This window comes from Gossypium arboreum, chromosome 4 (assembly GCF_025698485.1).
Source record: "Gossypium arboreum isolate Shixiya-1 chromosome 4, ASM2569848v2, whole genome shotgun sequence".
NCBI classification, from domain to species: Eukaryota; Viridiplantae; Streptophyta; class Magnoliopsida; order Malvales; family Malvaceae; genus Gossypium; species Gossypium arboreum.
This window is the reverse complement of record NC_069073.1, coordinates 121,121,958-121,134,966: the sequence shown is the minus strand read 5'-3', so window position 1 is coordinate 121,134,966 and position 13,009 is coordinate 121,121,958. Positions and strand designations below refer to the sequence as shown.

The 13,009-nt window shown below is 28.5% G+C and overlaps 2 protein-coding genes across 2 annotated transcripts; both read right to left on the bottom strand.

Moving 5' to 3' along the window:
- Positions 1-1,566: 1,566 nt before the first annotated feature.
- On the bottom strand, positions 1,567-1,926 carry LOC108459129 (transcription factor UPBEAT1-like). Its single transcript, XM_017758490.1, has one exon. The coding sequence runs from the start codon at positions 1,924-1,926 to the stop codon at positions 1,567-1,569; it is 360 nt and encodes a 119-aa protein (XP_017613979.1).
- A 4,311-nt stretch (positions 1,927-6,237) lies between these two features.
- LOC108458393 (glycosyl hydrolase 5 family protein) lies at positions 6,238-12,387 on the bottom strand. Its single transcript, XM_017757767.2, has 4 exons — positions 11,900-12,387; positions 9,417-9,664; positions 7,745-8,265; positions 6,238-6,946 (listed from the first exon to the last, which is right to left on the bottom strand). Exons 1-4 carry the CDS (start codon positions 12,293-12,295, stop codon positions 6,372-6,374), a joined length of 1,740 nt encoding a protein of 579 aa, XP_017613256.1. The 5' UTR covers positions 12,296-12,387; the 3' UTR covers positions 6,238-6,371.
- Between the last annotated feature and the right edge of the window lie 622 nt (positions 12,388-13,009).

Here is a 13,009-nt window from a genome sequence, read left to right as displayed (position 1 = left end):
TACCAAAATTTCAAAATGAAAAAAGTACAGGGACTACAATTGATAAAATTAAAGCACATGGACTAAATCCATAATTTTTGCAAAGTACAAGAGCTACCATCATAATTTAACCTTTATTTTTTCAGCGTTCAATTAGTTATTGGTGCAATTGTACATATGAAACTTTAATTATGGTTTAAATATATACATGAAACTTTAACTTTGATTCAGTCATGCAAATTTAAATAAATAAACACATCAATTTATTTTAAAATTGGATAAATATAATTATTTGTAAATGTAATATAAACATAAAAAGATGTTAAATTTATAATTATGTTAATAGTTTGTGAGAATTTAATCGAACCTAAATTTCATATATAAAATTACACCTTTAATGTAATAATTTGTATATACAAACTGAGTCACTTGATTCATGAACACTTCTAGTGTGTATAAAGGAGAGAATGGATTGCTCACGAGTTGAATACAAAATTAATATAGACAGAAATTTTGATATTAAGTATTTTTTTTTTTTGTCACTATGCTAGTGACTTAATTAATATCAAGTTTCGGTTGGGGGTGTTTTAGTACATTGGATTTTAAAAATATTTTACAAGTTGAACTAACTTTTCAAACCATAAGTCAAAAGTTCTTATCAAACTAAGCTTTTAAATCAATCCAAAAGGTTGAAATTTCTTGCTTCGAACTTTTGGATAAAGGTGTTTACGGATGTTAAAAAAACTTGTATTAAATAAAATAAAATTATTACTCGAAATTTGAGAAAATTCAAGTTACTTAAAAATTATATTTGATTTTTATATTAATTTTTATAGGTGTGCTATAGTTTAATTTTCTATTAATCATTTAAATACAATGATTCGAGTTTTGTAAGATATAATGAGTCATGATCGTGGTATATTAAACTAATGCCACATCATTCAATTAAGTCCACCTCATAAGATCAACACTTTTTCTTCATCTGCTAAAAATATAATTTTACAGGGACTTTGTGCTTGTTTTTAAAGTACTAGGACTAAAATGAACTCTGCCTAAGAATACAGAGTCTAGTCTAGTACTTTTACCAAATCAAGCCAAATATATATATATGTCTGGGTTTATAATAAACCAGACGCCCTCAGTGGCGGATAAAACAGCAATAAATAACAAGCTAAAAAAATAAAATATGTCATAGGTCCCTTTACTTTTCACAAATTTGAAATTTGATCATTATATTTTTATTTTAAAATTTTAATCCATTTACTTTTTTCATATTTCAAAATTTAAGCCTAAATATTAAGACTATTTTCTTTTAACTGGTTAGTGTGATATTTTGAAATATAAAAAAAAATTATTTGGTAGAAATGTAATTAAGAAAATGACGTTAGAATGAACTTGAATTTAACAAAATAATTTTTGAACTTGAATTTTGAAATTTGAAAATTAGAGGAACTAAATTCTTAAAAATAAAAATATAAGGACTAAATTTCAAATTTACAAATAGTAGAGAGACTTATAACAAATTTTAACCAAAGAAGAAGAAAATAACATAACCTTAGCCTTTACAAATCATCATTGAAATCATCATTATTTCACTCCATTAGAATCCGTTAAAACTCTCACCATAATCTCCATGGCTTTAATCTTCATCTGCATAAACAATATATATCGAGCCGTCTCATTGAAAAGCCCTTCGAATCCCACGGATCCGTTGCCGCCGGGAATTAACTTCCTTAGCGTTCTTAGCTTCGTTCCGATGGAGCTCCGGCAGTTTCCACGGCATCGTCGAACCGTCGTTCTGGGTTTTCTGCATTTGATTTGCTTTTTCCTAATGATTCTTCTTCGCTTATTAACTTTTGATCTTCCATTAGAATTTGGAATTTGATGATTGCTTTGTTTGCTATTGGGATTTGTTAATAAAAGGTGGGGAACTGAAGGAATTTCCATGATTTTTCTTTTTTCAAAGCGTCTTAGTAGCTGATTTTCTGAGAGAAACTTCAAATTTGAAAAGCTTTTGTTGTAACTTGGTGGGACTTGAGGGGTTTTATATATAAGCATTTGGTGGGCAATGAAGATACTTCAAATAATTTAAGGGATAAACTAACATTTATGTCCCTAATTTTGGTATTTTTTTAATTTAGTCCCTAAACTTTTTTGTTCACATCAGTCGTAGAATTTAACAGCTTTTCTCAGTATGGTCCCTAAATTTTTATTCCATTAAAGTGTGATGACATTAAAATTTGAGATTATGCCATATCTTTAAAATTATAATTTCTTTATAATTTATTTGTTACTGTTTTGAGATTTTATACGAAGAGTCCCATGTCATCAAACATGGAAAACAAATTCAATGACCAGGTTGAGAAAGTTACAAAGTTTTAGGAATAATGTGGATAAAAAATCTTTAATGACTAAATTGAAAAAAGTTACCAAGTTCAAGGATTATATGTCGTTTTATCTCATAATTTAATGGCAACTTAGTGGAAAGGGGGTTGAGTCCCATAACGAGCAATTGTCTTGTGTGAGTTTCTAGTTCGACCATATGTAGTTGATATGTGTCAATTTTGCCCTTTCGTGTTTTGTATTGATTTGATTCTATTTTTTATTGAACATATATTTGTGATTATGTTATACTTGTGGCATTGTATTATATTTGTATTTATAAACTCTAAAAAGAAGAAGAAAAAGTGAGGTAAAAATTTTTATATTTAGAAATTGAGATAAAAGTGTAAATTATCACTAAGATTAAAGTCAGAAATATTAAGTCGATTGAGTTTTAGCTCGATTGGCATGGGTATTGTTGTCAATATAAGAGAACGTGGGTTCGAGTGCGCTGAAACATATTATCTTCCTATTTATGGATTGGATTATGTCAAAAAGAACAGATATGATTAAAACTTATAATGAAATTATTAAAAAAATAGAAATATTATATTAAGAGCATTTTACCCCTTTATTAAAAAATGGACAAACTAATCACTGTACATTAGATAAAAGAGCATACTAGTATTTTTTGAGTAAAAGTACCATAGAGACCCCTATACTATGAGTCAAATGGTATTTTTACTCTTTTTACTCAAAAAATGAGCAAATTAGTCTTTGTACGTTAAATCAAAAGGCAAACCGGTCATTTTTGTTAAAAAATTCATATATTTCTACTATGAAAAGCTAATGTGATTGACAAAATAACCAAACAGTTACACAATGCGTACCATGTGTACATCATGCTAACGTACATGAGCTTGTTTTTAACAATAAAAAAAATACTATTTTTTAACAATAGAAGGACAAAATACAATCCAACTACAAATACAAGGGCCGTCATAGCAATTTTACCAATCAAACTGTTATAATCCGACGTGATTGTACGGATTTCATGGAAGGATTTTATGAGAATAGGATGAATGAATAAGGAAAAGCCAAGTGTAAAAACCTAGGGTGTCACATATGTTTGTTGCTTTGGGTGCATGTTACTCAATATATGCAATGCACATGGGGCGCAACCACATGATTCCACTTCCACACCACCACCCAACACCACCCCACCGCCGCCGCCGCCCACCTTCTAAACCATCACCACTTTTTTTCATCCCCTCAAACCCTCATCCAAAACACCCTGGATTATTCCTCCCATAAACTTTTCCAAATTCAGTGCACATATTGTTTTTTTTTTTTTGTGTGTGTGTGTGTAAATCATGTTCCTTAATTCTCTCATTTCAGCTCTTCGACATTTTTTTTGACCACCAGCTCTATCAACATTGGCTTTCAAAGAACATAAGGAAAAAAAAAAACATTGGCTTTCCACCACGTTGCTAATAATAATAATAATTGATTGAACTAACGCCGGTCCCAAAAAAATACTAAATATGCTTTTTAGTCTATTTGAAGTTATGAAATTATAAGTTAATATAATGGTAAAATTGCACTTAACCCCTCCACGATAATTATGATTCATCTTTGACTCCTCTATAAAGTAATTTTCTAATTTCGCAGACGTATATAAGCCTTCCCTCATGACCCGTTCTCTTACTAAATCGAACTTGAAGTTAAGTATGAAAATTGAATTTATCTTTTACTAAATACACAAACTTAATCAAAACAAATCAAAAAGAGTTCAAGCACGTAATTTTATTATCATCTAAAATCTAACTCAAATTTTGAAAATAGTTAAAATATGCTGTTAGTCACCGTACTTGAAAAGTTAAAAATGAAGTCATACTTTTTTATTTAAAAATTTTAACCCGGTGATTAAGATCGTAAGTATTGTCTATCAAAATATGTTAACTTAAAATTTTGGCTAGACAGACCTCAAATGACATTACATGTTTTTTACGATAATAATAATTGAACTAAAATTTTAAATTAATAAAAATAATTTTTTAATTTTTAAAATATAAGGATAAAATGTCAAATTTTATACAATAACATAAACAAACAACTCATTTTAACTTAACAACAAAAATTCGATTAAATTCAAATCAAACATAAAACTTCAAAATCCAAATCGATAAATCCAAATCGATAAAAAAAACCCTAATGATTAGCAAAAGTTTTTCAGACAGGAAACCTAATGTCGGGATAAGGTAGAATCTTTGGTTCTTTTTACTGACATTCATGAACCCACAATTTTTTTTCGATCAAAATAATAATGATTATTTTGTTAAGTGTCTAAAGATCATGTTCGAGCATGTTGGAAGCAATATATATATAGTTGATCATGTAGACAAATCTTAGGGACAAAGATGCATGCATCTTGTCACAGCCGACGATGACATTCTCAAGCTTCAAGTTATAGAATATATTTTTCTTTGCTTTGTATTCACACAACGTTTTAGGACTTGTTATACAAAGCAAGCTTATATATATATAATTGCACCAACGCCCTTAAACTATAACTTTCGTTTTAAATTAATATTCAAATTTCAAAACATTCTAATTACATCTTCAAACTATTGATGTTATATCAATAAGATATTTTAATTATTAAAACTATTAATTTAACCATTAAATGACGCGTAAAATATTATGTGACTTAATTTAAAATGAAAATTTTAAAGAAAAGTAAAATGTTGTCGCATGATTTTTAAAACTAAAAACTAAAACTAAAGTAAAACTACAAAAAGGAGAGATAGTAAACGACAGTTTTTGTAAATGTTTCGAAAACTTCAAAACATTCATTTTTATAATATTTGTTTTTCTTTAAAATTTTTATTTTAAATTATGTCACATAAGGCCCGACATCATATTTAACGATTAAATTAATGATTTTAGTAATTGAAAGACCTTATTGATATAACATATATATGTAGTTCAAGGATGTAATTAGAATGTTTTAAAGTTTGAGGACCAATTTAAATGAGGGTCATAGTTTGGGGATGTTTGGTGGAATTAACTCAAATATATGGGCTAATATACTATTTAGAACTTGAGTTTGGTTTTAATGTGAATTTAGTATATGAGTTTGGTTTCAATGTTCAATTTAATACCTAACATTATGCAACCCAATAAATATTTGACACACGTGCTCTAGTAAAAAAAAGGTACTTATTTGGGAAAAAAGAAACTTAGTTGCCAAATTGAAGGTTGAAATCAAACTCATGTACTTAATTGAAAAAAAAAAAACTCAAGTATCAAATTGAAAAACTCAGGTACCAATTTAAATGTTAAAGCTAAAATCAGGTTTCAAGTTGAGCCAGAAAAGCTTAAGTACCAAATTAACCGGGTTTTAATGTAATATATATTTTAATAGTATAAAAAAGCATGAATTTGAAAAATTCATAAATTCCTTAGAATTTCAAAATCGATACTAAACAAACATCTAATAAATCATTAGATTTGATAAATAATCATGAATGTTATATTTGTATGTGTATCACTTAATTTATATCATTTTTGAAATCCAAATCCAAAATTTGAAATTGAAATTGTCAAATGCTACCTTAAGATTAATTATGTGCATAAAAGTTTTTAATAAATTGAAAATGCCTAAATATTTGTTCAATGAAAAAAAAAATCATTCACCAAAGTTTTAGCGACGTAATGGTCCAGACAAAAAAGTTGGTTAAAAATTTAATTGATGTAATTTGAGAGTTTGAGGGTTTAATTGAGTGCGCTTTTCACGTAAGGGCTTTATTGATTTTTTCCGTCAAAGTTCAGGGGCTTATATTCTTGATCTAATATGATCATAAAGATCTTAAATTATTGGAAATTTTGCATGTTCGATAAAAACAATTATATATATGTGCTTAGAAAACTTAGTTTTATACTAGTGTAAGGGAAAATCCTCTTTTTATATGTACATATTATGAGGATTTTAAGAAACTTTTCATAACAATTTTTTACAGTAATGTTAAACACTTAAAATTAAGAAACAATATTTTCAAACCAAGCTTTTAAAATGTACTTTTTAACCGTAACAATAATGCTAAACTAGCCTTGAATCGATCAAGACTGGTTTTTATATCCAACCAACCAAAAGATTCCATAAAAACATTTTTCCCGAAATCAGTGATCGAATCAAAATCTACAAAGGAGTTCCCCCCGTTTCCACTCCTCGTGCTATTCACAAGTTTGAACCACTGACTTTTAGGGTCGCACTGACTATCATCATTCAAGCATTTGCAATCTGCTACAACAACATTGTTGTTCGAATCTATGTCCATGCAAACTGACGTGACATTTCCGAGCTTCAATGATAAGTGCATCTTTGAATCTGATATTGTTTCCCATCTTGAGTTCGAGCCGCCGCAGATGGTTCCGAGCTTCACCATCGTCCCCGGTTCATCAGCTTGTAAGCACAACTGAGTTCCCTTCAACTCCAAGGTCTTTTGGGGTGAGTAATTCCAAGCCTCTGAGTCAGTACATGGACCCAAACTCAAAGAGCTACCCGATTGTTTCCTTAAAACACAAAGCCCGGTTAAAGGGTGAAAGATCACTTTGTGTAGTTCGGTTTCCGATAATCCTAGTCCTGCATGACATTATGGAAAAAATAGATGATGTGCTTGAAACTCAGGCCGAGCTTGAACAAAGACTTTTGATCTCCGGCCAAGTTATCTAGAACCAAATTTAAATTAAATAATATAAATATATAAATATTAAATATTGTTTAATATTTTATAATTTATGGTCGGTAAAATGAGTTGGGACAAGCCTAGTTATTTGGATTTTGGCTTAGAAATTTTTGTAACCGAACTCAATTTGGGCTAACTTGTGAACATGTGTATTCAAGTCGTTTTCTAATATTCTTTTAATATTTTATTATAATTGAATTGTGTTTAATATTATCGATATATCATTTAAGAGAAATAATGTAATTAATATGAAAAAACTTGATAAAATAGGTTTAATATATATTTTAAATATTTTTTCAATCTTTTTCAAATTGATGAAATTTAAACCTTTGTTGGGCAGGTTGGATTGGTTTTAGATTGGATCAATCTCAATTAGGTAATTTGAGTTTCAAACAATTAGGATCAATAAGTTCAAGTTAATTTCAAGTTCAGATACTTTCGAGCTTTGGTCGTTTTATGTTTGGGCCATTCATTTTGGTTTCTCGAGTCTAATTATTTATGTTTCTGATCACTTTGAGATTGTGTTATTTCATGTTTGGATCATTTTAGATGAGTCAATTTTAGTTTCGAAAAAATTTTATGTTGTAAGTTTTTACAAGCTGATAGATTTGACTTAGGGTTGATAGATTAGGTTTCGGTTGAATTAAAAATAAAAAAAAATCTGAGATTTTTTATGGAAATTAAAGTTTGCTTACCTCGAAAAGGAGATTGAAGTGCTGAAATTCTCTCAACAAAGCTTGAATTCCTCATATCAATCCAATTCCAATCCATTATCCCATAATATTCATTTAACCCAATGACCCCTTCCCTCAAATAATAGCTCCCAACCAGTGTCCATAATGCCCAATCTAGGTCCAGTTCAGCCACCGTACCCAAAAAGCAATTCAAGTACCTATTATCATTCACATTGGTCCCTCGTAGGTCCACCCCAAACTCGCTCACAAACAATGGATAACCTTTATCGACCAAAAACCCTGACATCCTCTTCATATCGTTCGTCACTCTGCCACACACCCGATTTGGGTTGCCGGTCACCCATGCCTGGCCATCAGTGAACCCGTACCAATGCATTTCGAACACTAGTTTTCGACTAAACGTGAGAATCAGGGGTCGGTTTTTGATGAACGATAAGTCTTTATCGAAGCTTAGTCCCGAAAGGATAATGAGCAGATTTGGGTTGGCTGCGTGCACTGCTTCAGCTCCTTTTTGCATGTACCTATATAACCCAATTCATCAACATTATGGCAATGAATTTCGAATTCTTTAGCAGTACATTAAGGGCAAAGTTAGAAAATAATTTTAGAAGATCATAATTGAATTATAATTTTTTGAAGGACCAAAATATACATTTTTTTAAAGAAAAATTAGATTATATTTTAATATTATATTAATTTATAATTCTATAAATATTGAAGGATTAAATGATAATTTTACCATTCAGGTTAAGTCCCTACCTACCCCAACTTCCCTTGGACCACATACAGGGATGACAAAGGATAATGATGGAATTGGGGTGGGGATTGCTTTATTCTCCTCCACTTTACACTTGTATGTATGTTGAAGGTATATGTTTGTCGGTTATATCTATAATTGCTTCATAAGCATCCATTATTGTTATTATAGTATTATAAAAGATATAATAATCATTATTTTATTAAATATAATTATTTTTTCTTTAAAAAATTTCTAAATTTTAAGGTCAAAATTAAATTGTACTTTTTATGATAGTGAAAATATAATTTCATCATTTTAATAACCTATATCTTTATATATTTTAAATGATTAAATCAAATTTTTATATTTTTAAGAAGGTCAAAATGCAAAAACCTTTTTAAAAGACCTAAGTAGAAAATTTTCAATTTTAAAGGGACTAAGGCCCCAGCAGCCCCTAGTTTCGTCCATATGAATAATACACATACATTGAAGCATACTAGATTATGGCACACTGAAATATTCGTGGAAATTTTTTATGCAAAATAATTTATATAAAAACCAAATGAAATTTTAGTTGAAATTATAAAATTGAATATTTAAAATCATAATATAATTGAGAAAAAAAAACAAAAGGAGAAGAAGATATTTAGAATTAAGTCTCGCCACTCTAATAATAATATACTTTACTTTGTAAAAAGTAGTTTTTAATTATTTCCTAACTGTGATGAATTGACTCGTTACACCAATTTAATTAAAGACTTTAAAGATAATATATGTATATATAAAACATTAGTGTAAATGCATATACTAGAATTAGATTAAAAGGAGGTCGATGCTCTTACCTATCTTTAACTTTGATTGTCTCGATTAAAATAAACTCAAATTTTTTCGGCTTATATTATATATATATATAGGTAGAATTAAAAAAATTACCTGTACCAATCATTTACGTTTTGTTTGGGACCTCTAAGTTCATTTCTCAAGCTCATACCAACCACATTGGTGACACCATTGAATAGGGTGGCCATCCGGGTCAGACCCATGACCCATATATCCGGGTTAAAATACGGGTCACCGAAGAAACCATCGCCGTCATAGTAACCGCAGCACCACCCGGGTTTGCTCAGGTGATTATCGAGTATCACCATTACATTGTTTTTCCCAAGGCTAGACACCACTGCCTGTCATTTCAAATTCATCCAATAATAAGCAAAACAAAAATACCAAAATTTGAGTGGTTGATATATATAAATATACATATAAATAGATCAGTTCACCTGTTGGGCCAATTGGCCCGACCTGATTTGGGTGGCACTTAAACAAAGATTTTTATATATTTGAATTAGGTCGATGATGTCAATTTGATTTTAAATTAAGTAATTTTAAAAGTATTATTTAAATTTAATTAAAAATAATTATTAATGTAGAATAATATATTATATAATTTTAATTTTTAAAACAATAATATAAGCTTTTTGGATAAGTCTGGGTGAGCTTGAATAGGAGTTTCTTTTTTTTTAGAATCAGGCTTTAGTTTGGCTCTTGGACAGTTTGTTTTATATATTAATATTTCGCATATTTTGTTATATTATATTTGTATTTAAAATATTATATATATATATATATATGAGTGTCTCTAAATTTTGACGCATTTGAGAATTTGTGTTATGTAGATTAAAAATAGAAAATTGAATCGAATCGAATATTAAATTACTTTAGATTTTTTACTCTTAATTTAATAATTAGAATTGAATTGTTTAAAGTGTTCATAAGTTTAGAGAGAAAGATCCAACTAAGGTTTTTATAAAATAGGATTTCTTAATAAAATAATATTTCTCTATAAAGTTTAGAGGAAAATGTTTTGGACTAATTATAGGGTCCCTAAACTTTAATCAAAAGCCAATAAATTGTCACATGTCAGCCATTTAATGTGTTAATGTGCCATATCAATAATCTATTAAAAGAAAATAGAAATTTTAACGGTAGCGACTAATTCACATAATTATTTTATTAGAATAACTAAATTAAAAAATTAAAATAATTAAAATATGATAAATCCTATTTTAAAATCACCATAAACAAACAAATATATACCTAGTTTAGAAATGTAAGTTGATATATATTTAAACCAAGAAGCATAAAAATAAAATTAAAATAAAAACAAGGGGCTAACTTTAATGATTTAATCAATGTCAACAACATTTGTTATATTGTAATTATCATTGTCTTTTTGTCAACTTTTCCCACTTGAGTATTATGATTATGAATAAATTAATAAACTACCACATGATTGACTAAGAAAAATTAAACTATAATAATAAATTATTTAGTATAGATAAAATTTTTTAACTCCACAATTAAATTTGGATATTTAAAAATATGGTTAATAAAGGGTTTGAATTAAAGAAAATTATTAAATTGGTTGATCCGAATATCAATACAGACTGATTAAATCAACAAACTAATAACCTCATAGATTCGGCCACTAATCTAATTCTAAAAACATTGTCTATAAGCTTTTCCTATCCTTTAAATAAAAAAAATACGCTTAAACGTTTACCTAATTATCGCAATAGCAAGGCCCTTAGTGGATATATATTAATAAATGTAAAAGGGAGGGGGTGTTTGTGGATTTCAAACCAAACTTAATTAGATTATCTTTAAGCCTAAGTAATGTCGGAAAACAAGTCATTGTTTTCTAAGTTGTTTCGCCAATGGGGTCTCCACAAAAAAAATTATTAATTTTTTTTCTTATTTTTCCTTTTCCTTTATGTAAAAAAAATTAAAGGATAAACTACAATCAAATCATTAAATTATTAATAAATTAACATTTTGGTCACTTAGTATTAAGTTATAAAATGATCACTGAATTATTCGAAAGTTTTTATTTTACTGAACTATTAAAATATATTATTTTTAAAAAAAAGTTCCAATTAGCAAACTGCCAATGATGATTTGATGATCAGTACCTATCAACAAGTAAATGAATATATCTTAAATTCAAGTCAAATTAATGATTAATGTCAGAGATAAAAAAAAAAGTTGTTTCGTTTTTTATTCATAAATTCATGAGATTTAAAGCAAATTCACAGAAAAAAAATTATAGAACCGAAAAAAAAATTATAGAAGAATAGAGGAATAAGAGCTTTGATTGGTGTAGGTGGTTCAAATAAAATGTCATATAGCAGCGATTTTAACAATCCAATAACTTAAATACAAACTTTTTAATAATTTAGTAACCATTTTATAACTTTTTAAAATTAAGAGACTAAAACATAAAATTATTAATAATTTAGTTACCTTTAAGTGTAATTTTCCCTTTGTACTTATCCTATTAGTCTCAACTCTCTCGTGGAAACCTAATCTTCCTTTGTGCCAAAAAAAAAACAAAGTAATACAAATTTGAAATTTCATACCTGGAAAGCTTGTATCAGCGACACATCAATGACGGATGGGTTATTAGCTTGGATTCCAGCAATGGGTTCCATCAACCCAAGATTTTGAAACGATCGCCGGACGGTGAGGGAACTTAAAGAGTCATTGGTGGCCAAATACAACGGCCAAGTGAGCCTAACGCAGTTGAATCCCATCGATACGATCTGTTCGGCGATCGAATCCATCGATCTCTTGCTCAGTCCTTCGGCGAACACTGGCTCAAGGTGCGACGGCCAGTTCACGCAAGCTAGCTTCACTCGCCGATGAGTTTGGTCGTCGACGATCCAACGGGAGTTCGTTGACAAAGGGAGGGATGTGGTTGGATTAACGTGGTGAACGGCAATGAGAATGAGTAGCAAAATAGCTAACCTTGCCATGGTTTTTGAGAGTGTGTTTTTCAATGGAAGGTGGGATTATTGCATTGAATAACTTGTGTGGTTATATACATATGAAGGATCTAGTTGTATTTTTTTATTTAATTTACATATATTAATAAATGGTACAACTATATCTTTGGTTTCTCTTAATTTTGATATTGGGTAAATTAGTCCCTCTTAAAAAAAACAAGAGCACTTTAATCTCTATCAATTTCGATAGTGAGAATCTAATGACAATTAATCATAACATTAATGTTTTTGTCAATTTGAACATATTTTGTATATTTATATATATTTGAAGCCAAATATGAATCTTTTAGATTTTCTTAAAATTTTATACATTTTTCAAATGATTCTTTTAGAATAAATACCAAAATGATAAAATATGTAGACATTAAGAGCTTAATTTATTATTATATCAATAAAAGTTACATATAATTGATGAAAAATATCAATTGAAGTGATTAATATCCTTAGTTGCTCATTTTCGAAATTGATAGAGATTAAATTACTCGATTTTTTAGAGTGACTAATTTATTTAATATCAAAATTAAAAGTGACTAAAGAGGTATTTTTACTTTAATAAATCGTCCATTAAATTTATCAATTTAATGATACTCATTGTGTAAATAATTTTTTATTTAATCCAATATTTCAATTATATCAATCGACAATAATACTTTTTTTCGATTTATATTTAATAATTTAAAAGAT

What these genes read in the sequence shown, in the direction of transcription:
- LOC108458393 (XM_017757767.2), bottom strand. Translation starts at nt 12,295, where the DNA reads ATGGCAAGGTTAGCTATTTTGCTACTCATTCTCATTGCCGTTCACCAC. An exon ending in CGCTGATACAAGCTTTCCAG is followed by an intron (nt 9,665 to 11,899) that starts GTATGAAATTTC and finishes TTGAAATGACAG; the next exon opens with GCAGTGGTGTCTAGCCTTGG. An exon ending in AACGTAAATGATTGGTACAG is followed by an intron (nt 8,266 to 9,416) that starts GTAATTTTTTTA and finishes TGGGTTATATAG; the next exon opens with GTACATGCAAAAAGGAGCTG.
- LOC108459129 (XM_017758490.1), bottom strand. Translation starts at nt 1,926, where the DNA reads ATGGAAATTCCTTCAGTTCCCCACCTTTTATTAACAAATCCCAATAGC.